This window comes from Canis lupus, chromosome 10 (genome assembly GCF_003254725.2).
Source record: "Canis lupus dingo isolate Sandy chromosome 10, ASM325472v2, whole genome shotgun sequence".
NCBI classification, from domain to species: domain Eukaryota; kingdom Metazoa; phylum Chordata; class Mammalia; order Carnivora; family Canidae; genus Canis; species Canis lupus.
This window is the reverse complement of record NC_064252.1, coordinates 51,390,971-51,417,075: the sequence shown is the minus strand read 5'-3', so window position 1 is coordinate 51,417,075 and position 26,105 is coordinate 51,390,971. Positions and strand designations below refer to the sequence as shown.

At 42.0% G+C, this 26,105-nt stretch overlaps 1 protein-coding gene across 1 annotated transcript in view; it reads left to right on the top strand.

Annotated features, from left to right (window-relative positions):
- The window catches only part of LHCGR (luteinizing hormone/choriogonadotropin receptor), a 65,445-nt gene that overhangs the window by 26,346 nt on the left and 12,994 nt on the right, over positions 1-26,105 (top strand). Inside the window, exons 5-11 of the mRNA XM_049115070.1 lie at positions 1,063-1,137; positions 4,102-4,176; positions 6,205-6,279; positions 6,368-6,445; positions 16,260-16,328; positions 21,285-21,359; positions 25,514-25,699. Coding sequence (XP_048971027.1) covers positions 1,063-1,137; positions 4,102-4,176; positions 6,205-6,279; positions 6,368-6,445; positions 16,260-16,328; positions 21,285-21,359; positions 25,514-25,699 — 633 coding nt within the window. The remainder of the gene's footprint in view (positions 1-1,062; positions 1,138-4,101; positions 4,177-6,204; positions 6,280-6,367; positions 6,446-16,259; positions 16,329-21,284; positions 21,360-25,513; positions 25,700-26,105) is intronic.

Genomic DNA, 26,105 nt, shown 5'->3' with positions numbered 1-26,105 from the left:
CCAAGGTTGGGATCTCAGGGGCATGAGATGGAGCCCCATGTCAGGCTCTTTGCTCAGCGTAGTCTGCTTGGGATTCTCTGCCTCTCCCTCTGCACCTCTCCCTGTTCACTCTCTTTCTTTCTATAAAATAAATAAACATGTAAAATCTTTTTTAAAAACTCCATTCATTCATTCATACTCTATGTACCAGGCAATATGAAGTCACCAAAGATTCAGAAGTGAACAGGACATACTGCTTGCCCTCAATTTGCTAAAAGAGAAAAATAGTTAAAGATATAGACAATTAGGGGCAGCCCAGGTGGCTCAGTGATTTAGTACCACCGCCTTCAGCCCAGGGCGTGATCCTGGAGACCTGGGATGGAGTCCCATGTCAGGCTCCCTGCATGGAGCCTGCTTCTCCCTCTGCCTGTGTCTCTGCCTCTCTCTCCTTGTGTCTCTCATGGATAAATAAATAAAATCTTTATTAAAAAAAAAAGAAAAGAAAAGAAATCAACAGTTATAACCCAGAAAGGGCACTAGGTGCAGAAGTTGACCATCTTGCAATTGCCTCAGAGCCGGATTTTGGGAAAAGGAAAGAGTTATGAAACGACAAATGCAACCCAATTTAAAACCTCACTGGAATGATGGAGTTGAGAATTCAGACATCTGGATCCTGGTCGTGAACCTTCCCATAAACACTTTTGCCTCTCTTCTGAAGAATCTCAATTTCCAAAGCTGCAATACAAGAGAATCTGACTAGATTTTCTCAAAAGACCTGTCCACTTGTAACAATCTGTGACTCCAAGTCATAGATAAACAAGAAAAAAACCTGTCACACAAAGAGGGGTTACTGAAACCTGCATTTCAACTTCACCTGGGTTATAGATGCCCATCAATGCTCCTAAAGGGAGATGGTAGCACTTTATGATGTGAGGACAACATAAGGCATCCCTGTTCTTTTTTAAAAAGACACCCTAGAGCCTCCAGTTGTTGAGTCACACACACAGCTGATTGTGATGCATGCATGGTCATTTCTTTCACGTTTCTTTTTTTTTTCTCTCTCTCTCTCTCTCTCTCCCCTAGTGAAATCTCTCAGAGTGATTCACTGGAAAAGATAGAAGCTAATGCCTTTGACAACCTCCTCAATTTGTCTGAAATGTAAGCATCAGCTAACAGATAGTTTATTGCTGTACACTATTACCCTCGCTGGCTGGAGCCCACTCAGTATTTGTATTCAAGCATCCACTGCTAGGAATCCAAGAGGAAAAGACTATAGCAATTACTAGGTCTGGGCAGGCACTAATTTCTCTCACTGCAGTGCCCTGAAGGTTGCCATGGTGACAACTGCTTCTCCCTGGGAGCTGTATAAACTCTGAAACATCACAACACAAAGTTGGAAATTAAAATTGACATTGTGGAGTCCTGCCAAGTAGCTCTTACCTTATGGAAGGGAGGGTATGAGGTATCTGGGATAGTGAGAAAATTTGAAAAAGAGCTTAAAGATCATGAATTAGTTTATTGGGGACTGTTTGGGCATCTTCATTTATTTAGTAAATGATTCTTGGAAGCCTACCATGTAAAGCCCTGTGTTGGACATGTGTATGCTGTTTGTTATTGTTATTGTGATGTTTTAGAATTGATTCTTAAAAACAGTTTTTCCCAAATTATCATTTTCCTCAAATTTACAAAAAAAAAAAGATGGGTGAACACTGGCTCAATTCAGTTTTCAGATGATGAACCCATGACCCAAAGAGGTTAACTGACTTGTCTGATGTCACACAGCAAGTCAGTGCTGGAATTGGGGCTAGAAACTGAGTCATGTGACTCTCAAACCAGGCTTCTTACTGCTGCCTCATTTGGCTCAACCCTGAGCTTCTAAAAATTTCACCTTTTGAAAGTTAAGGGAAGGGGAAGGAAGTTAGCAACAAACATTTTCCATGCACTAGTGCTTGGCATTCCCCCCACTCCCACTCCAGGTTGTGTTTATCCTCACAGCTTCCCTGAAAAGTGTGTTAATTACTCCTTTTGTTCTGGGGAAGGAATGGAGGCTTAGAAAAGTCAGTAACTTGACCTGTGTGGCACTGTAGAGAATGGCAGGGCTGTGATTCCACCCTGGCCTGTCTTTCTTCAACGCTTGGGCATTCCCCACCACACCACAAGGCCTCCGTATGAATGGTCCAATTAGCAATTATCTAAAGAGAATAACTGATTGATAAGTATGTGAGAGGTACCTGCCACATGTCCAACCAAGGGTCCAGTGCTGCTAGAATACAGAGGAGATAAAATATAAATCCTCCCCAGGAGATGACAGTATAGTCAGGAAGATAAGACTACTTCACCAGCTGATTATGGGAAAATCCAAAATAATGGGTATTCAAATGCAGATTTATAGTCTGGACTTGGCTGTGAAGTAGAATTTTGGGGGTGGGAGGGTGGGAAGGAAAGTGGAAGGGAGAGGAGTAGGGAGAGGAGGTCATCACTATTACAGATGACAGTGCTGTCCCAGACCTAGAAATCTGCCCAAGTGATAATGAAACACAGCTTATACTGGGAACCACCAGAACAGCTTAAGATAAATAAATTGCTCATGGTGCAACAGAAAGAAAAACAAAATGCTCTAAGGGAAAGTTTATGGACTTTTCCAAAGGAAGGCCCTGAGACTAGGATGTTAGCCCCATGAGGCTTTCTTTGTTAATAGCTGTATCCCCAATACTTACAAGTGTAGGTGCTTACTACATGTTTGCTGAGTGAGGGAATGTATGGATGAGTAGTTTCAGGTGAGACCCCAAAAGCTCTTTAAGAGATAAAATTTCCTTCCATCCTACCTATATAATGCCTTATATGGTCCATGATTGCTTCACTAAGTTGTTATAAAAATAATTACAACAAATCACTCACCTCTAAAGAATCAAAAGGACATAAAAGATGGAAATAGGCACAAACATTAGGTAACCATAGTAAGGGGGAAGGAACACCAGACTCAGGGTCAGAAAAATGGAGTTTACTTCCAAGTTGTGCTACTTCTCAACTGTGTGACTAGAGATAAATCATTCAACATCCTGATTTCATCAACTATTATAATTGTTAACTTTGGTTTAAGCTTTACTGTGAACCAGAAACACAGATTGACTTCTCAAAAACTACCCTATGAGGAAACTGAGCTTTAAGTGATGTATCCAAGGTCACACAATTAGTAAAACCAGGATGTAAAACCAAACTGACTCCAGAGCCCCTCTAACTAGCCAATACACTATATTTTCTCTGTAGAACAAGAGTAATTATCATTTCTTCAGGTGGTTGTGGCAGGGGGTAAGAAAGTCAAAGGCATTTACTGGCCTTTTATTGAATCCAAAGTAGACACACAACTGTGGCCATTTCTCAAAGTGTCAGAGTCACTGGAAAAATAAGGATAAGGCCAATCACACCACTGTAAAGTTAGTTATAGCTGTACTTTAATACTTTACAAAGCCCTGCCTCTGACATTATCTCTACCTATTCTATTACTCACTACATACCAACCTATGAGGTAGGAAGAGTGCATATTATTACTATAATTTTATAGAAGGGCACACTAGCCCATGGAAGTTAGGAGGCTGGGCATCATCACATAACGAATTACCTATACAATGGGCATAAATCTCCCCCAAATCCAAGCCCCTGTACTAATCCAAAGAATGAGTGCCCATATGGATAATTGATCAGTGGGCTGCCAGCCCAGTATGAAGAAGACCAGTTTGCCTATAAAGGAGAGTAGCCAATTTGCTCATCTGACTTGAGACTGGAATCTCCCATCACCCCCAGTGTGTAGGCTCCATGGTGGGGCAGGATCTTCTTGGCCAGGAATTCTGGAAGTTGGTGCTACCTCACTAAGTTGGGGTGGAACAGACTCCCAGCTATGTTTACACCTGCCTCAACAAGAGGTTGAGAACAGAGCTTCCTGGCAAGAGCCAGCTGGCTCTCACCTTGCAGTTTTCATCTCCAGGCTCTCAGGAGATCCTCTCAAGCACATCAAAGTCACTTGATTTTTGTTGATGCCATTTTCAGCCAGCATCCTCTGGTGACCATGGTCTGGTGCATTCCAAACAATATACATTTCTTAAACTGCTCCTTCTCTCTTTACAGACTCATCCAGAACACCAAAAACCTGGTGTACATCGAGCCTGGAGCATTTAGAAATCTCCCCCGGTTAAAATACCTGTAAGGATTTCTCCTTTTTGAGTAACTGAGGAGGGACATTGGGTATCTGATGAAAATCAAAATAATTAAAAGATTGGGAAGAATTTTTTAACTATATACTTAGCATTATTTGCACGTCTGTCTTCAGCCTTCTGATTAAAATTTAATCAGCATTTCTTGTCAGCCACCAGGCTGGGTGCTTTCAGAATCCATGTAAGTGGCTCCCAACATTTTCACTCTCCAAAAAACACAAGAGAAGAGTATTATCTCCTTTGCAATGATTTTCAAAACTGATCGTGGGAATGGGGAGGAGAGGCCATGACACTTTAAAAAGGGTAAATCGGAATCTCTTCGGTGAGGTGGTGATGCAGACAGACCACAAATGAAAGGAGGACAGGCAATTCTGATTTGACGTCCATCTCTGGTTAAGAATTACTGATTCCTTCATCTCATTTGTTCATTTCTGAAGTGAGAACTTTTAAGTACTGCCTTGAGGTAGGCACTGTTATAAACTAAATCATTATTTTCTATTTCCCATTAAATCTTATTAAGTCTAGTTAGAATTATACATTGAGTACCACTCTAACCCAGCAGATTCATTGCCTTGCCAGCAAAACCAAAATTCCTGAAACCTGATACAGCCTCTAAACTGATCACTATGGATCTTCTCACATGTCAAGCAGTCACATATTCACACAGAAAAATTTAAATCCTTCTAACACAGATGTCCTCTCTTCTTCCTGACAAGTTAAATTTCATAAAATCTCCAAGGGGTGGAAACCCACAGCCTCTACCTACCACCTAAAAAAAAAAAAAAAAAAATTGGAAAAGAGGGGAGGACATCTCTCTGGGTCTGGACATCTCTCTTGTCACCTGTATAGCTTTGCCCTGGGGCCTCCTAGAGGAGCTGCTGCTGGCACAAGCGTAATTCTTTTGCCAGCTCTAAAACTGGACGGTTCCCAGACCAGGTGTTCCACTTTTCCAGGCCTCTGAGGTTGTGCAGGACACATAGGCATCTGCAAAATCAATCACTTTAGAAAAACAGAAGGAAAAAAAAAAGAAAAATACAAGAAAATCCCAGAACCAAATTTGACCTCTATATTCCTTGTTATCTAAGAATCATGGTCTTTATTAAAAAGCATTTTCACCCCCCAAAAAAGTGATATTCCTCCAACTCCAGTACACATTGCTAAGTTACAATGCCATCATCAGTCACAGAGAGGGCAAGGATTCAGTGTGGTTACAGGAAAGAAGGAGCATCAGAAAGAGCCAAAGGAGAACCTGGCTTCCTTCCATTGTCACCAGAGTGCAAGGAAGTTCATATCAGTTTCTGCAGTCCCTCATAGGTGAATTTAAAACTTGGTTAGGGAAAATCCAGATGCCTGGACTCCTCTAAAGGAGTCCCATTCTTGTGTAATAAGATATCCTTCAATTTAACCTATCACTGCTTCTCTCTTCTTTGAAGTTTAAATAAAAGGTGAGAGGAAGAAGAGCCTTGACTAGCTCCAATGACCAAAAGAATGTTCAGTGATTTCAGTAAGTTATAAAGAAGAACTTCCTGAACCACAAGGTAGCGAAAGAGAGAACTATTTTTTTTTAATAAGGGATATGGATTTCTCATAAGAGATTAATATTCCTAAAGTGTTTGAGTTAGAGACTATTTCAAAGTAGAGGGATGTTTTCTAGAACTATCAAGAGCAAATTGCCATAAAAGAATAAGATAGAATACAACAGAAAAAATGCAATTGATGCAATAGGAAAAAGACAGGCTGGAAACATAAATATAAATGAAAAAGACCTGAAAGTTCAGTCCCGGCTCCCAGATCTTTAAACGGGAGTCTTTAGAGCAACTTTTTCCATTGTGTTAGGGGCTTTAAAATTCTGACAATCTTCAACAGTCAAAAGTACTACCAAGAAAGCCAAACTCAATATTTTTAATGTGAAAATAGTCTTTGCAAAGTGCCTTTCTGCTGCTTTTATCTTTATGCCTTAATAACAATCATTTTTACTCACTCTCTGCCCACATCCCCACCCTGCCCCAAATCACAGGAGCATCTGTAACACAGGCATCCGAAAGCTTCCAGATGTTACGAAGATCTTCTCCTCTGAATTTAATTTCATTCTGTAAGTACCAGGCTGATTGCTATGCGTAACAGTTTCCTATTTGCAGCTAAAATTTGGAAAGTAAATATTTCCCATTTTATTCCTCCAGGGAAATTTGTGATAACTTACACATAACCACCATACCAGGAAATGCTTTTCAAGGGATGAATAATGAATCCATAACACTGTGAGTAAACTCCCAGATTCACATACAGGCTCCTGCTATTCTCGCTTCTAGCTTGAGGTGAGCTCTTTCTCATCTTTGGCCACGTTCCTCATTCACCAGTAACGTTCTTTATGACCTAAAATGCTAAGGATGAGAGCAGTTGTGTGGATTGCAGCTGGGCCATGTGTTCACACAACCAACCAAACCACTCAGTTTAAAATTAATCAGACAGGCCCTGAGGATTGACAGTGACCAAATTTCCAACTGATGAAATTGTTCACTGCATCAATGGAATGCTTTGAAGCTGGGAAGACAGAGCCTGGAGGGAAAGAGCACAGAAATTTCAAGTTTTAAATGAGAAGTTTGGAAAAATATTCTCCAAGTAGGTAGGATAGTTGATCGATAGACCCTGCATTTACTAGTTTACTCTCTCTCTCTCTCTCTCTCTCTCTCTGATTTTTTACTTTGCTTTCATTCCTTCTATCACTTAAAACTTGAAAATAGTGTCTTTTTATTTGACAATCACTCATCAGGTTATGAGGCTCATAGCTCCTACCCCTTTTATGTTCTTTCCTAAGGTGTGCTATTCAAAGTATGGTCCATGGACCAGCATCTACTGCATCTTCTAAGAGCTGGTTAGACATGCAGACTCTTGTGACTCAGAACTACTGACTTGGAATCTGCAAGTACCGAGTGATTCACATGCACATAAAGTTCGCAGATAACCCAACCTATTCTCTTCACTGTTCATCTGCCTGACTTCTTTCTCTTTGGGGTCCCAGCCATCTGCACATGGGGTACCTGCCTTTGCCCCACCATTCAGACAGAGCATTCTGGGCACCATGTCTCACTTGTATCCAAAGTCCAGTACCCATACTCAATTCTTTTCCCCACATCCATATCCCTCTTTGTCTTTCTGCTTTGGTTACAGCCCTTGACAGGGTTGTAATGAGTCAATAAATGAGCTTGCCCTTAAAGAGAGAGCATGCACTGGATGACCCCAAAATGAGGAGGTTGTTGTGAAGCAAGAGAAGAGACCATCTCAGAGGATTCACTTTTATATTATGGATTCTAAATATTGGTATCAATATAAATTGCAATTGTATAGTACTTTTTACTTTGTGTAGGTGTAACTCCACAATATAATTACATGTTACAAGAGTATTGCAATCAAAAGAATATAGAGCAGCAACCAAAAAAAACCAAAAAACAAAATTTATTTCAAGATAAATTTTTTACCTGCAGCTCTTTTTTTTTTTTTTTTAAGATTTTACTTATTTATTCATGAGAGACACAGAAAGAGAGGCAGAGACATGGGCAGAGGGAGAAGCAGGCTCCCTGTGGGGAGACCGTTGCAGGACTCAATCCTAGGACCCAGGATCGCAACCTGAGCCAAAGGCAGCCGCTCAACCACTGAGTCGCCCAGGTGCCCCTACTTGCAGCTCTTAAATACCAGGAAGGAGACAGGATAGCCTAGAAAATCTTCTCTACAGTCTTTCTGCTCTTCTACTTCCCTCACACACTATAGCCCTTCCAGCTCTTTATAAAGTATTCCTAACTCACTGCTGCATGTATCCAGAACTACTCATTTATCACATCTCCTGTCAGAACAAAGATTGCATGGGGTGTGACTGCATACCTTGGGATGGAGGGGGGGGGGGTCTTCCTATGTCTCTACTGAGAACACAAAAGACATACAATCCATGTCCCCGAGGAACTCAGAATCTCACTTACAGGGAAAATGGAGAAATTACGGGGCCAAACATGAAATAATGAAAGGATAATACAAACCAGTAGATATTCGCTGTGAGAGTTTGTTATGCAGAAATTAGAAGTCTCGAAGAAGTCCTCTTGGGCTTGAGAAGTCAGAAGAGGCTGCACAGTGGAGCTGAGACTTCAGTTAGACCTTGTAGTATCAGCAACATTTGTATGGATAAATGTGATAATAGCAGCTAATATTTATACAGCACTTAAGTAAACGCTGCACTGTTTTTAAGTACTTTTTTAAAAATTCATTTACATCTCACAGCAACCCTATGAGGTAGGAACTAACAGTCTCATTTTTAAATGAGGAAACCAAGGCACTACAAGGCTAATTTTCCCAGGGTCATGATTTAGAACCCATGTGGCTCCAGAATCAGTCTTAACCATTATGTGGTACCACATACCAAAAAAGGGCGAGCGAATAGTCTAAGCGAAGGAACATCGTGAGCAAAGGCATGGCTATGAGAACAAGGACAAGAGGATATGTCTTACTTATTGGGTAGTACATACCCAGCTTAAGAAACAGGAAATAGGTTTAGATAAATGGCAGGGGTGGAAGGGAAACTGGATTGCTGAGTCTTGAATGCTAGGATAAAGAATTAAAACCTTAGAAGTAACTCTGACAAAAGTAATAAGAAGAAACCACCCAATAGAGTAGCCTTTATTGAAAGATCACAAATATCCTAGACTTCCTTTGATTTTGACCTAAATCTAAAAATAACCAGGACCCAAATGGTACTCCTCCCAGGTAACTGTACAGCCATAGAAATGAAGTGGAAATGGAATGAAGGAAAGGACAGAAGATGCCGAGAACAATCACAAGAATACAAATGTTGGGATGATCCACAGGGTTCTGTGAGATCCAAAGACTGGACCACCCCATCGAACTCAAGGAACAACCAAAGGTTCCTTTCACATGTTACATTTCAGCATGGGCACATGAGAGCTGCACAGTATTTTTATTGTGGAGTCATTAACTTATATTAGTTATGATTTTAAAAAGAACAGTGCCTACCAACAGGGCAAAATTGCCCCACCTCTGAAGTTAATGAGGATTGCAGATCTATCTCTCCTAGCAGGCCCAGGGGGCATTGTGCTTCCATCCCCCCTTCTCACTCTCAGCCCTTCATCTGGAAGCAGAGTGATTAGTCATTTGCTTGGCACTTGTTCTCAACTGAATGGGCCCTTCTGTCAGTGAAGGATCCTGTGGAGCACCCTGCTGGAAAAAGGGTATTACACTTAAAGAGGAAAGCCCTATTTTCTCGGCTATAAAGTTCAACTCCCTAATTAGAAAATAATGAAAGTAGGCCTTCTCTCTTCATTATTAGTATTTGAGATTTTGCTTTTTGTGGAAACTTTCCTGCCCTCCCCCCCCCCCCCCAATTTTTACCAACTGTGAGCTCATTTAATGAAAACAAAACACTTCACTTGATGCTGGAGAAGCTCAGTGGGGCTAATGCTAAAACTATGCATTATACTCTTATGTCCCTTTATAGCCACTTTGGCTTTTCATTAAATCTCCTCAAGAGGCCACCTTGAAATGTACCCCCTGAGCGAGCAGGATTTGGCTGCACCACCTTTAAAATATTCTAGATGACTGGTCATACAAGTCTCAAAAAAGAGGCAACTTTGATTCATGCCTGAACTCTACAAAGAGAAGGAAAGGTCATGGCAACTAATTCTCAAAGAAAGAATGCCTGGCAAAAAGGATGGCAGGATTCCAGGCTGCACCTCTGATAAGCCACACTAAAGAGATTGCTGAAGGTTGAAACAGAAAGCCTGGGTTCTAGTCCTGGCTCTGTGTTTAATGAATCTTAGTCAAGTTACACCACCCAGGCATGGCCTTGTCTCTGTGTATCCAAAGGGATTATTAATACCTCCTCATGCAAATTCAATTACATCGTGTCAACTACATAACACCGCCATAATTAAAAGCTAATAATATTCAGAAAGCCAGATGTTTTAGACAATCCTGAAAACATCATGTCTCATTGTCTCTTTTTAAATATTTTTTATTTTAAAATTTTCAGTGGACAAGTGGAGTCAATTTCCATTTGTCTTTCCAACATCACCCCTATACATCTTACCTAGATTTATCAACTATTAGGAGCCTGCTACACCCACTCCATCTCTATGTATGTAATTACATACAGTGCATTTCCTTTGGACCAAACCATCCAAAAGAAGTTTATAGATATTATGACAATTCATACCTTAAATACTTCAGCATGTATCTCCCCTAAACAGGGATATTCTACGTAACTACACCATTACACCTGAACAAACAATAAACAAACAAAACCATGAATTTAATGACATTGTCCAACCTACAGTCCACATTCCAATGAAAATGTCTTTTATAGATTTTTTTAAAACTCAGAATCCAATCAAAATTTTATAGATTGCATTTTCACTATTATGTCCCTTGGTCCTCTCAACCTCACCTCCTATCCACCCACTAAGATGTGCTCCCTCACTTTCCTTTGTTCTGAATGACACGAATTCCTTGAAGGAGCCCAGGCCAGTTGTCTGGATTCATCTGACTGTATTGTCAGGATTAGATTCAGGTCAACATTTCTCCAAAAACATTGCAAAAGACATGCTGTATCTCTCCCAGTGCATCAAACCAGAAGGTACATCATCCCACATTCCTTGGCCATTTGGTTAAATGTGACTGCCAGACATCTTCATTGTAAGGGCACATTTTTCCCTTTGTCATTAATAATAAACCATAGTGGGAACTTTGAGTGGGTGCAAATAGCCCATTGGCCAACATTGCTTCATCTAATGGTTTCAGCATCAAGTGATTATTCGGTTATTATGCAGTGAGTTACAAAATGGAAATTTTAAATTTGATCATTCTTCTACATTTGTTATCAGTACACTTCTGTAAAAAAAGAAGAAGAATCCTCTCCTCTCAATCTCTTTTTAAAATATCACTGTGGAAGTAGATTTTTCAAAAATTTTATTCAATATATTATAATCCATTGCTGTCATCATTCTTTTGGATGCTTGTTATCTTTTTGTTATTACATATGTTAAAGTCCTATAAGATGCTATGAACCTGGTTGAGGGAAATGAAGGGAAACAAAACAACTCAGCGCTGCTGAAAGGCAGGAGGTATGCCCACATCAGAGAGAGGGTTCCCTTGCCATTGAGACTGTGAGCCCCACAGAAATGGGGGTATTCTGATGATCATTCAGAACTAGGGTCATGGCAGTGTACAGTGATCGGCTTGGTGACAGTGACTGGTGACAAGTTATCCATACAACCACTGCCAGGGTATCCACTAAAGAAGCGTCTTCATACACTCTACACAGAGGAATTATTCAGGTATAAAAGAAGTCCAGCAAAACACCACAGGGAGGAGAAAGTGATGAATTTAGGATCCTTGTTCTTTAGTAGGTATCTATATAGTCATTTGATAAAAATTTGCTTATAGATATATCACCATGGGCATATTTTCTAAAATAGAAACCCTGAGGCCACTTTTTGAGACCCTGCAGATCTGCAAACACAAATTAAGCTTTCTGCTTTAAAATCATCCAAAAGCTAGGTGGTCACATGATCCAAAAGCAAACTACAGTAGACCATCTAATACTGTTAATATAACCCCAGAAATGCTTTTAGAGCCCCAGGAATATTTGGAGTTTGTTTCAGGGCAGCATTCAGAATTAGAGTATCATCTGTGATTAAGTTCTAAAGCCTGAACCCTATTTTGAATAAAAAGGTGACATTCTCTCTTTTTGAATCACAATTGCTGACATTTGAATAGAGAACATAGACAATGCTTTAAAGTAAGGTGCAGCTATTGTAATACAGGAGGGGGGGGGAAATCACTTCTGTGCTTGTGACAGCATCCTCAAGGCAAAGGGAGCCATTCTCATTTAATTCTGACACCATGATGTTTGGGGAAAAAAGTTATCTGAAGTGACTCTCCAGATGTTTTAAGGGGCATTTTAAAGCATTCTGCAGGCCTGACAGCAGGAGGCCTCCCACTCATATTTATAACTTCTCCAAAGTAAGGAAGCCACTGTTGTAATCAAAACAAAGCAACACCTTCTCTTGTGCACAACTGGTAAGAACAAAGCAGAGGAGCAGCAGCTGAAAAGGAAATAGCCTCATTCTTTGGAAAGTCGGGACAATAAGGACCCAGGCTATTAAAAAACAAAAAACAAAAACACGACATGAAAAATTTCCTAATACAAAAATGTCAATGATACCAACATAGACCAAAGATGTTTGAGGGCCTCTGGAGAGTGAGTCCCTGTGAGGCAGTCTGGGCCACTAAACTGACCTGCTCCATGGAGAAAAGGAAGGCCCCTGCCCCACTGGATGACAGTTCAATTAGACCAACTACTGCATTTCATGGCAGTCCTCTCCAGAGCATGGCAAGGAAGACCCTTACCCTCTATTTTGGTCAGAGAGATGGAACAACCACAATATAATGATAATAATAATAACAACAACAACAATAACACATTAAGCCTTTACTGTGTTCCAGGACTTATTTCTAAGTGCTTAACACATGTTTAGCCTTTTAATCCACCCAACAGCCTTTTGAAGTCAATACTGTGATTATCATCCCTATTTTCAGATTAGGAAATTAAGACACAAAGAGGTTAAATAACGGCTTAAAGGAACTCAGCTAATGAGTAGTCAGCTGGGGTTCAAGCCCAGGCAGTTGAGTTGAAGATTTACAAATTTAACCAGAAAGCTGCACTAAGAGCAATGTCATTGTAAACCCCATGAAAAAAGTAATTACAAAATCCTAATATGTATCAAAACTAGGATCAGGACAGCACATAACAATATGGGGAAGGGGCATCCAGACAACTGCTGGCAGCTTTGCTTTGCTCAAAATAAAGTAGGAGCTACTTTTTCTTAATTCACTCTACATGTAGCTCCATCACTTAGAAGGTAGAGAGAGCAATAAGGGGACCAGACTCTGGACTCAGTTCTCTAGCATATGAAAATGCTGAGAGTTTTATCATCATCCTATGCTGTACCCCAGAGCAAGGAGCCCCAAAGTGACATGCTCAAGGCTCACTGGGAGAACTTGTTATAAAAGTACATATTCCTGAATATCATTACAAGATTTTGATTCCAGATCTCTGCAGTGCACCTGGTCAATAGGTCTGAGTCTGCATTTTTGGCAAGCAGCTCCAGTTGATTCTGAGTCAGTAGATGAATGGGAATGTTTTGACAAACACTGGCAGAGATGCTAAGAAATTCTATTTCAAAGAAGTTCAGAGAAAAGTCTAACATGATTCCTTCATCTGCAAGAAGTTGCTATAAAGGAATTCAAACCCCCAAATGATAAGGGACTGCCAAAGAATAACATTCTGAGTATAAATTTTTAAAAAGAATTCTTTTTTTTGAGCTGCTAAGGAGGCAAGGTTGTATGTAATTACACAAAACAATGGAGATAAACCAAGTACCTATCCCCTCAAATTCTAGAAAACAACTGAAAAATGGCACCAATAATCCATTACAGAACACAGTTAAGAGCTCATAAATGAGGTTGTAAATTCAAAATTCCAGAAGAAAGCACAGAAGAGCAAGAAAAGAAGCCAGAGAAGACTGTTCCTCAGGTGGAAGGGCAAAGCTACTGCCCCACGCAGCCTGTTGACTGAGCTCCTGCTATGTAGCAAGCATGACAAGAGACTCGGGGGTTTTACAAAATGAGTTTGCTCTGAACTCAAATTAATAAGGAGGCTTTATGAATTATTTTGTAATCTCTGTATTTTCTGAATTCCAGTGCAAATGTCATGCTTCAAGAGTCCTACTTAGATTTATTTATATGCTGGTTTATCTCAGGTCTACTATGTATTAGTAGAAAGAGACCCTCCCCACACACATACACACTACACACATCCATATACACCACAAGATGAAATTCCATACTTGTTTTATTTAACAAAGGCCAGAGAAACCTTGCAAACAACAGCCACGTGGAACACAGACAGCTGGGGACTGTGTCTAAACTGTTTCTTTTTTTTTTAAAGATTTTATTTATTTATTCATGAGAGACACAGAAAAAGATACAGAGACATAGGCAGAGGGAGAAGCAGTCCCCTCGCAGGGAGCCTGATGTGGGATCCGATCCCAGGACCCGGGGATCACTACCTAAGCCAAAAGCAGACACTCAACCGCTGAGTCACCCAGGCATCCCCAAACTGTTTCTTAAGTCAAACCCACTAGGCCATCCCTGACATGACCATGCAACTACCAGCAACCCTAGAAGGGAAGCTAGGGTCTTGCCAGATACTGGAGCTTAATTTTATGCTATTCCACAGCATAGCCCTCTCTCACTGGAGCATTACATCATTGTTCATGAAGAACTCGCACAAATATTTCTAAGAATGTGACTTTCAAACTTACTTGGTTGGCTATGATTTACAGTAAGAAATTCATCTTGCATATACCCATCTGTTCATCCAATGCATTTAACATATATTTATTGTAATTGTCCCAAGTACCCGGCACTATTTTAGATGCAGGAGATCCTGCAAGAAACAGAACAGTGTGAAATCCTTGCTCTCATGAAGCTTACATTCTGCTGGGGAAGATAGATGATAAAGAGTATGGTATAATCACAAGTCAGATGCTGATAAAGTCACAGAGGAAAAGCAAATCCATGAGGGGGTGGGGGGATAGGAATGTGGGAATGCAGGGGGAAGGGAGGGTGTAGTTTAAGTGGGCAGCCAGAGAAGGCCACAAAAAGAACATGACAGGGACGCCTGGGTGGCTCAGTGCTTGGGCATCTGCCTTCGGCTTAGGTTATGATTCCAGGATCTGGGATTGAGTCCCGCATTGGGCTCCCTGTGAGGGGCCTGCTTCACCCTCTGCCTGTGTGTCTGCCTCTCTCTCTCAGCCTGTGTCTTTCATGAATAAATAAATAAATCTTAAAAAACAAAACAAAACAAAAACATGACATCAAGCACAGCCCTGCAGGAGGAGGAAGAGGGGTCAAGTGGGTATCTCAAGAATAAAAGTGAAAACACCCAATGAAACTGATAGGCTGGAAGTTAGCTAGCCCCAGACAAAGTGCATTCCAGTCCCATTTCTGCCTGTGGTGGGCTTTAGACAAGTCACTTTCCTTTCTGAGCCTCCTCCGTTCTTTGCAAATGAAGGTGTACCCACTTGATCCTCTCTAAGCTTGTTCCTGGATCCAACATTACCCAACATCTGTCTTGAGAAACCTCTTTCATCTTATTCTAGGCAGACATGTACAGATCTATATACATGTATGTATATTTATATATATATATAACATAGAAAAATGGTGGAACAAAATTCCAAAAATAGTACTACCCTAATTACATGCAACACACTCCAATATTTTCCATTTTGTCCTATTCTGTTCTATTTCATTTTGCTAAATGCTGACTGCACCCAACTAAATTGATTTCACTATCCACAACTGGTTAAAGAACCTTTAACAGGAATTGAAATCTTCTTGGTTATGGAGCCAAATATGACATCAGCAAAAACACATACCCATGCAAGAAAAAGAAAAGCTAACTCAGTACTGGAGTCTCCCTCTGCTCCCTGCATTCAGTCGGCTGGAAAGCCCACACACCCGCACAGGCCTGTAGAAACAGAGGCAAGACTTGAATGCTAGGCAGATAGCTCTGGCCACTAATTCTACTTCTACCCCTACTTTCTTTAACTTTGAGCCAACTACACAACAACATTGAAACTTAGATTTCTCATTGGTATCATGGAAATGACAGTGAGGATTAAGTCATAAAATGTATGTAGAATGACTGATCAAGTATCTGGCACCTAATAATACTTAATAAACAAACAAATTGGTGATGCTGCTGCTGATGGAGGTTAAGCCAAACTAGAGCAGGAAGAAAAAAAATTAAAAACAAAACAAAACAAAACAAAAAAACCCACCAGTTACATCTCACCAGCTCCTTAGAATCCAAAATGTTGGAGAAACAGAGCTAGATATTGTGAATGCCGGTAATTATCTTAGTAATGAGTGTCACAGAAGGAAGAGTGTGTGGTTTCAAAATGTGCTTCTTTCACTGCTAAATTCTCTCTCCTCTCACTTCAGCAAACTATATAGAAATGGGTTTGAAGAAATACAAAGTCATGCCTTCAACGGGACGACGCTGATTTCCCTGTAAGTATGTGCTTATTTCCCCAGCTCATGAATAAAAATGAAATATTACTCCAAGCTACCAGATCACATTCAATCTTCAGCAACTAACTCAGGACAAAAATAAACTTTCAAGTGGCTAGTCCTCAGTGTTTCACTCATGTTACTAGGCAACTGGCTGGCTAGAAACCCCAGAGCACCCTGATTTCAAAGATAGATGCAGCCTGGAGACATTAAAGTTGACAGTTTGCTAAAATATTCAACACCCTACTTTAGTCTCATCTCTCAGCCTCCCTCTCCAGCCCCCTCACTCAGGTTGATGGTGCCTTAGAAGCAGCCTGATTTCAGGGAAGAAATTCTTCCCCCAGCCTCACTTACAGAGAAATCAGGTGACCCTCGTTACCAGGCTAATCAGCCACAACAGGCCCACTTGCAGCCCCATGCCCCTACTGCAGGGGGGTGGTGGAGCACATTTTTCACAGGGTGAGGGGGCCTTGTACTTTCATCATATCCCACCCTAGGCCCCAGCATTAACAGCCTTTAACTCAAGGAGTACATCCCTATCAACTGCTTCCTTCATTGTTCCACACCTCTGTTTCCTTCTGTGGCTCCTTTTCAAAAAGAGTGGCTCATTCACAAAACCTGCTGGGCTGGGGCCATTTGAACCATAACAAGAGTGAGGTGACATTCACCCAGCAGTCAGGTATAATAAAAACTAAGAGCATGTGAAAAGTTCAACTGAAGCCAAAATTAAGGGGAAAAAATGAAAAGGCTTTTATAATAGGTTGTATAAACCACAGTCTATACCAGTGCTTCTCAGACTTTAACACACATGGAATGATGTGGAGACTGTTAAAACACAGATTCCCAGGCCCCACCCCCAGAGACTTTGCTTCAGTGGGTCTAGGGTAGGGCTTGAGAATTTGTAATTATGACAAGCTCCCAGGAGATGCTGATGATGCCAATCTCAAGCTGAGTAGCATAAGTCTATACGATATAATATTTATTTTAATTATACATATTAACCAAAGACTCTATTATATTGATGCCATGCTACAGAGCTTAGAGCTTGGTGGCTAAGAACAGATCTGAGTCACTGACTGGGCTTCAAATTCCAATGCCAACATTCATCATCTTGACCTTAAGCAAGTTACTTAATCTATCCCAGACACAGAGTTCTCATACGTAAAATAGAGCCACTAATAGGCTTGTTTTGAGGATACCCCACCAAAATGAAAGGTCTGTTTTCTATCCTCAGTACTTAACACAGTGCCTAGCACAGAATATGTGCTCATTTATTATTTATTACTTTGCACAGTTAATGAACTACAAATGAACAAATGAATGATAAATAAGATTGTATTTTTGTGATCTTAGCCTGAGTCTGACACATACCAAGTGCTCGAGAAATGGTAGCTTCCTATCATGGAGTAAATTTTCCTTCATTTTCTTGCTGACTTGAATTCAACGAAGAGTTCGCTGTAGCCAATTGAATCTGTTTGTGCCAAATTTAAATCCTATCCTCTCCTGGCACAGTACTTTCAGATGCCTCATTCACTCAACAAGTGTTTGCCAAGCATCAGCTGTGTTTGAAGGAAAATGCTATATTTGGGGTAGAAATGAAGATGAATAAGCCCTGGCATTTGCCCCACAAGAGCTTACGGCCGAGGAAGAAGCATTGCCAAATAGTATATAAACCATACACTAAGTAGTAACTAAAACAGAAGGCAAAATATGCTGCTTCCCCTGAGAGAAGTAAAGTCCTCCAAGATTCAAAGGCAGAAAAGAAGAAAATTCCAGAAAGCCTCACGAGAGATGTAGACTTTGAGCTGGACAGGCAAAGAGAGAAGGAAAATGCATTCCAAGCAGAAGACAACAAAGAGAATGGCCCAGAGGAGGAAGCATGTGACAACAGAACAGCAAACAATACCTTTTAGAAAGTTCTAGGGACAAAGCAGGAAGGGCTTCAGATGCCACAGTAAAGAATTTGGACTCTCTTCTGTAGAAAATGAGAAGCTGTTGAAAGTTCTGGGACGTGAAGTGAGAGGGGTAATGAAGGTTCATCTGTTAGCAGGGAGGACAGGGGTTGGGGTGTGAGGTGCAGGACCAGGGAGGGACAGACAACAGCTATCGGAATAGAGGGGACAACTGAAGACCTTTTGTCTCAGGTCACCTGGATGATAAAGGAAATAAGAAAACTGAATATAAAATGGGGGGACAACAAGAAAGGAGGAAGAAAAGCCAGAGCAAAAGCAAATGGAGAGGGAGGGACACCAGCAGGGTGCATCTTTGGGAGGTCAGGGACAACAGGACTTCAGGAGGGAGAGCCTTGGTCAGCAGTGTTCCAGTTGCCTTGGTGATGCCAAAATGGGTATGAACTTCCTAAAGTCCAACTAGTCAAGATTCTGTATCTTCCACATCTCACTGTTGCAAGAAAGAGGAAACCAAGAACACAAATCAGTTTGCCAAGAACACAAATCAATTTCATTCACTTATTCATTCAGTAGACATTTATTAAGTATCACCAGTATATTAGGCACCATGTTAGGACCTGGGTCTGCAATAGCAGAGTGGAAAGAATCCTTGCCCTCATGAAGCTTCTGTTCTAACAGAAGACACAGACAAAAGGACAAAGAAGTGAAGTTATTGCAGATAGAGATATACACTGTGAAGGAAATAACCCATTGCTGAGATTTGCAACAGTACAAGGGATTAGGTTAGGGGCCCAGGGATAGCCTCCCATATGGACATGAAATTTAGGCTGAGCCTAGAAGATGACAAAGAGCCCACTGTGGCAGTAAGGAGGGGAAGTACATCACAGAAAGAGGAAGCAAGACAGGCAAAGGTCCTGAAGTGGCAAAGAAAAGAAGTTGTAAGCTCTTGGAACTGAGAGGAGGCCAGTGTGGCTGGAGAGTCAACAAGGGGAAATAAGTATGAGACAAACCTGGAGATGGAGCAGAATAAATCATGCAGAACTCAGAGGCAAAATGGAAAAGAGTCTTTCTAAGAACAAGGAGGCCCACTGCAAGACTGAAGGCAGAGAAGTGGAAGTAGGTTTCAAAACCATCAAGCAAAATTTTCAAACTATCCATTCAACCCATTTCTGGCACCTTCCTCATAAATGGGCCTGTCCAAAGTTGTTCAGAATGATGACACCAAAGCCCTAGAAAGTTCTCAAACTTCCTATTTACCAAGGCAAGATAGGATGGAGAGAAGCAGAACAGAAGGTTGTTGCCTTCAGACACCTCCAGGGTTCTGAGGGGCAATCCCTACCATTCCCAGAGCACCCCACTTAAAAATTTTTGGGTGGAGTTTGAGGGATCTCCTACTGTGCTTCAAGAGGTTATCCTGCCTGTGCTTCTCATACCTGGATGGCTGTGTCACTTGGGAACATGAGAAGGACCCCAGAAAAATGTGGTAGACAAATTTATTTTTAACTGAGTTACATAATGCAGAGTTATCAGTACACAGAAAGATCAGAGTTTTAATAAAACACGTGAAATGCTGTCATGAAATTTGAACAATTAATTTGACCTGGCTGACATGAGGATTATTTGCTCACAGAGCCCCATTTCAATGATTTATGACCATAGCAGGACATAATTAAAACAAACCAAATCAGGAAGAAGAGCCATGGAGGTTTGGAAAGGAAATTTTCTTTTGATTTAGATTTTAAACAGCAATTGACTCTGACAACCTCATCTCTTTGAAAGTGGAAATACACCCAGGGCATGGAAATGTGTGAGACTGACGGGTGCATTCTGATGGAAGGGCTGAGGATTTCCAAGGAAAACATTTAGTAGAAGCTTGTGGAAAACAGCCACCCAGGGAGCAAGATCCAGGGGCTTTTGCAGTTTTTAAATGGCAGGCGTGACGTGGAGACATGCAGAAAGACAATGAAAAGGATGTACAGCTATCAAACGAGCTAAGATGCCTAAGGATCCTGCAGGGGAGGGGAGGGGAGTGGGTATTGGTCTATTTGTTTTGCCGTGTAACACTGTAACAGTGATGCAGAAGAATCATGCTCCCGTGCTTGAAATCATCACACCAACAATGGATGCATGTTCCAGAATGTTCTTTGAGTCACCGTTCTTCTCTTGTAGAAAGTACTTAAAAGAAGAAAGTACTTAAAAGCTGAGCCTAGGGACCTACCTCACTCTCAGCTCCCTCATCCACCCAGAGAGGGAGACACCAGCCTCAGGGCCCAGACAGGAGTAGAGCCAGGCTGAGCTATTCCTGAACAGTTCACTCTGTTTGGAACTCAAGGGAACAGAAGGCCCAGGTAGCTACTGTGTAGCAGTATTTGGTTGTGCCATAGCCTTAACAGCAGTGGCCCTCAACCCTTTTGTTTCCACAACACACATACCTGGCACCAATCATACACTCAGCACAGAACCCCGTGTGGGGCCTGCAGGATGTGTGGCAATTTTCTACATTGGCTGTTCTTCCTCCCCTTTCCTACCCACTGAGAATGCACACCTGAAAGAAAAGAGTACAATTAACATAATGAAAGGGATAACTTTGAACAGACTCTACTTTTTCAAGTAAGGTCTTTGCAAACTTCAGTATATTAGCCAACTCAGACCTCCAAGGTCAAAGCAGCTGAGTGCCAGATACAGAGGAGGCTGCACCTCCACCCTTCAGCCTTGAACACTGGAACAGCATTTTCATCCTTGCCCAGATGTGTGGCGGCAAGTTTTCTTCACTCCAGGACAGGACGGGGTGAGCACTTTAAGCTGTTGGACAAAGCATCCTACCAAGTGAGGGGGGACCTTGTGGGGGGCGGGGTGCCAAACACACACTCCAGCAGTTGTACCATTTGCCCAGCACTGGCATGCCCTTCTCTGCTTTCGCTCTAGTTCCCTTTCCCTCTAACGCTGAGCACCAAGCAGGCAGGCTGCTCCACACATGTGTATGTGCAGCGGTGACTGGCAGTACATAAAGGGCAAACTCCACTAAGAACCCTGTCCTTCCCCACAGGGAGCTCAAGGAAAATGCACACCTAGAGAAGATGCACAATGGAGCCTTCTGGGGGGCCACAGGACCCAGCATCTTGTGAGTACAGAGGTGCTACCTTCCTTTCCCACCCAGGCCTTCTTAGGGTGTCCAGCCACACTGTCCGCAGGCTTGTCCATGGAGAATCATGTGAAAGGACTGTGAAAGGACTGCCATTAACCAATAGCACAAACTTGGAGAGCTTACATGACGGAAAATGTTTCCATTCTAGGAGGGCTGTGAAGACGGGATCTGTTCCAGGCCTCTCTCCTTGCTACTGCTTGTGCCTTCTGGTTGTGAGAGGATAACTCTAGCCTTTACATGGCAATCTCTGTGTGTAACTGCCTATCTCTGAATTTCCCTCTTTTTTTTTTTTTTAAAGATTTTATTTCTTTATTTGACAGAGAGAAAGCACACTCGCACAATAAGCAGGGGGAAGGGCAGAGGGAGAGGAGAAGCAGACTCCCCACTAAGCAGGGAGCCCGACATGGGGCTCAATCCCAAAACCCTGGGATCAAGACCTGAGCTGAAGGCAGATGCTTAACCAACTGAGCCACCCAGGTGCCACTCGCTCTTTTTATAAAAACCCCAATCATACTGGATCAGGGTCCATCCAAGTGACCTCATTTTAACATGATTGCCTCTGTGAAGACCTTGTGTCCAAATAAGGTCACATTCTGAGGTACTAGGGGGTTAGGACTTCCACATATGAATTTGGAGGAGCACAATTCAGTCTATAATACCAAGGATGGAGGGCCATGTCACATGCTGGCAGAGGAGGGGTGGTTGCCCACCTGGCATCCACTCACAGACATCCGAAGGCCAGAGATCTGACTTGCCCCTGGCCCTTGTCTGGACAGAGCTGAGCTTCTATGTCAGGCTCCCTGAGGGTACAACTAGCAGAACTGAGGTTTCTCAGCTATTGGGAGTTTAGTGTGGGGACATGGGGGAAATTATAAAGGAACAGGAAATTGAATCACTAGTCTCCTGACAAGGCCTTAGAAAGCCTGAATATCGCACAGGAAACAACTGCAGTTGTAGTCAACTTTGAGGAGAAATGCAACAGAGCTCCAGACACTCTGCAGCTCTAATATGGGGTGACCTCTTTCCTCCACAGAGATGCCAAGTCCATTACTCCCTACTCTAGTATTCTGTTACTCATTGATTCAACAAGCCGTGATTGAACATGTCCCATTTATCAGGCAGCATGCTGGAGAGACTGGTGAGCCAAACAGCTCTGGTTCCTGCCTCTAAAGAGATTATAGTCACCTAGGGGAGACAGCAATAAATAGGCAAAGCAGACAAGCATTTGATTTTCAAGTAAGGAAAGCGCTAAAAGGATAGTGAGCAGTGTAATCTAACTCATTTGTTTGTTTATTCATTCATCCATTTGTTTATCCAGTACCTATTTTATAAGTCCATACTGTATGGAGGCACTAGATTAGGCATCAGAGAAACCGTAGAGAATAAGATAAATATTTCTTATTCCCTCCCTTCATACAATGGGGAAAGACAGACAAGGATCAAATAAGGAAATAAAATATATAGTATGCAGATGGTGTTGGTTGTGAGGCAGAAAAATTCAGTTGGGAGGGCGGTGAGAAGGAATTCTAGGGAGAGGAAGTTACTTTTAAAGAGGATGGTCAAGGGAGATGATCCTGAGAAGTGTCATTTAAGCAAACATCTGAAATAAGTGAGGGAGCAAGTGATGTGGATATCAGCAGGAGGGGCATTCTAGTAGAGGGAAGGGCAGAGCAAAGGCCGAGAGGCAGGAACTTGCCTTGTGTATTAGAAGAACAGAAAAGGGGCCAGTGTAGCAGAGTGAGCAAAGAGGAGAGTTCTAGAACACAAGGACAGAGAAGTGGCAGACAGCTAGGTCAGAGGACCTTGTGGCCATTATAAGGATTTTACCCGTGAGATGAGATGAGATGAGATGAGATGAGATGAGATGAGATGAGATGAGATGAGATGAGATGAGATGAGATGAGATGAGGGTTCAGGGTTTGGGTCAGGGGAAGGAATGAACCAATCCAGTAATTCTTTACATTCCAGCTCCTACCAGTATCAGCTCATAATTCTGTCTACTTTCTATCTCCCACCATTATAAATCCCAACTCAACATCTTAGTTCTTGCCAATATCGACTCCTGACTATCTATTTCTTGACTCCATCTGCTGTCAACTCTACTCCACTGCCAGCCCTGCCACTGTCAACTTCTGACTGTATCTAGTTCCCAGCCCCTACTTCTATCAACCCCCACTGTGTCCAGTTCGTAGCCCCTATTACTGTCAACCCCCACTGTGTCCAGTTCGTAGCCCCCATTACTGTCAACCCCTAGTATGTCCATTTCCTAGCCCCCACACTGTCAACTTCTGACTTCTACTCCCCAGCTCCTGCCAGTATCTATTCTGACTCCACTTCTTAATTCCTGCAATCATCAACCCTTGACTCTGTTTACTTCCTAATTCCTACCACTACAACTCCTAATCTTCTCAACTTCTTAACTTCTGTCCCTCTCAGTTCTGACTCTCTCTCTACTCTCCACTCAACCTCATGACCTTTGCTCCCACTACCTCATGACTCAGGCCCATTGCTTTCTCTGCTGTGTCTCAGCTTCTGCCCCCCTATCCCATAGGTCCTTGTCTATATGTCTCATATTCAAAGTACAGCAGACTCACAATCATGCAGGTTGGTTGCAACTCTGCAGTCTAGCACACCCTGTAGGCAGAGCTCTTACAGCAAGCTGGCTAACGACCCAGCCACTGGACAGCCAAAGAGAGTTGCCTCTGGATCAAAGTATATGATGAAGTTAATGTGGTCACAAGACATCCTGCCTGAAGAGCTGCTTGGTCCACTTACTTAGAATAGAGACACTTACACTGTGTTGTCCAGAACAATCGGAGCAGACCTAGTCTAATTTCACAAGCAGCTGTTCTCATTATACCCTTAGGGTGTATGTGGTGGCTAGAGGCATTCCTTCCACCCACAACCCAAAAATATTTTCTCCACTCATGGTCTTCCATGAGACTGAAAATATATTATCAGAGATTTACTCCTTTATAATGAGACCTTGCCTTTTCTAGGATCCTAATTTAAAATATATCCCCTGAGCAACACACACACACATACACACACACACAAAACACCTGCCTGCAAAGAGCTATGTGCTCTATCCCTAACATATCCAAGATAACACTATAAAGCAGGATAAGAACACTGGTTTCCTCAGTCAACAGGGACACAAAAGCAGCAGAAGTCTGAAGTCCCTGAGATAAATTCTCCTGTCTTGACTATTCACCAGTGACCTATACTAGCCCTCACTCCATGTTGTCAAGTCTATCAGTCACCTACTGATCCCTTTCCATGTGCTGGCCACTAAGCATTGGGACAACTTGCTGAAGGTGACTGTGCTTCTGGAAAAGTTTCATGGGACATTAGCAGTGACCACTGAGGAGGTGGGCAGGATTTTAAAATTTCCACTAACTTATCTTCCTCCTCACATTTAACCTGTTTAGACTTTTCTTGGACATTGTCTAGAAAAACCAACGAGTTTGGGACCTTGTTTACAAAACCTATGCTGTCCACACAGTTCTGTTTGCATGGCCAAGTACTTGCTTGCTTTCGACTGATGAATCCAGCTTGCCTTTTAGAGAATGTAAAGTCTGCTTCCCAGGTAGATGACAGCTAAGGCCATATAGCAGCTCTTAATAGTATAACTGGCCTGTGCTTAGTGAAAACCTACCCTGCAGGGCTTGATCAGTCAAAGATGGAGGCATCTGAAGCCCTGAATATCTCCCCCTGGGAGACAGCACAAAAGCTGATGTCACTGCATGTGCCTGCTGTCTCATAAAGCAAAAGTTATTTCATGTCTGCTAAGTGGAAAGAGGGAGAGGGAGGGAAGGAGGGGAAAAAAGAATGGGGGGAAGGGGAGAGAAATGTTAATAAATATATGGCAGATATAAGGAGTTACAATAAAAAAAAGGAGTTACACTCAACCTTGAAAGGAATAATGGGGTGCATATGAGGGAAAAAAGCACAGCATAATTTTTTTTGAATTTAGATCTTAATGAGAGTAACTGAATGGAGAACCTTAGGGGAAAGGCAAGATAGAGAAAAGATTCCTCAGAACCTAGAACAATGCTATTATTGAGAGGAGGTTTCATTCTGTGAATCAAATGTATAAAATAAGCAAAAAGGCTTTCTCCCTTTTTCAGGGATATTTCTTCCACCAAATTGCAAACCCTGCCTAGCTATGGATTGGGGTCCATTCAGACACTCATTGCCACATCATCCTACGCTCTAAAAAAACTGCCATCGAGGGAAAAATTTACCAGCCTCCTGGATGCCACACTGACTTACCCCAGCCACTGCTGTGCTTTTAGAAACTTGCCAAAAAGAGAGTAAGTAAAAAACAAAAGGTAGAGCCTACCAAGCTGTGGTAAAAACAGATTTCAAAACAGTCAACTTTGGGCAGCTTCCTGCCCCTTCACTCCCTGCTCTAGATCAGCTCCATAGCCATGAGGTTACTCTCAGAGAGACCAGAAGAAAATGAGCCATCCTGTTTCCTTGTGAAAACTGATTCTGAACAGTTGATTCACCCTACAGCCGCAAGACCTTTGTAGCCTATTCTGGGCTAACTGAATTATAACCTTAAATCAGGCCATAATTGCTATTGCAAAATGGAGTACAGAACTGGCCTTTTAAAGATTAGCTCTAATCTTTATCAGAGAGAATCATTTTTAAAGAAGGAGGGAAATAGGCGCAAGAGAGTAAATTTTACCTAATCTTAGTAAAATCTGAATCTTT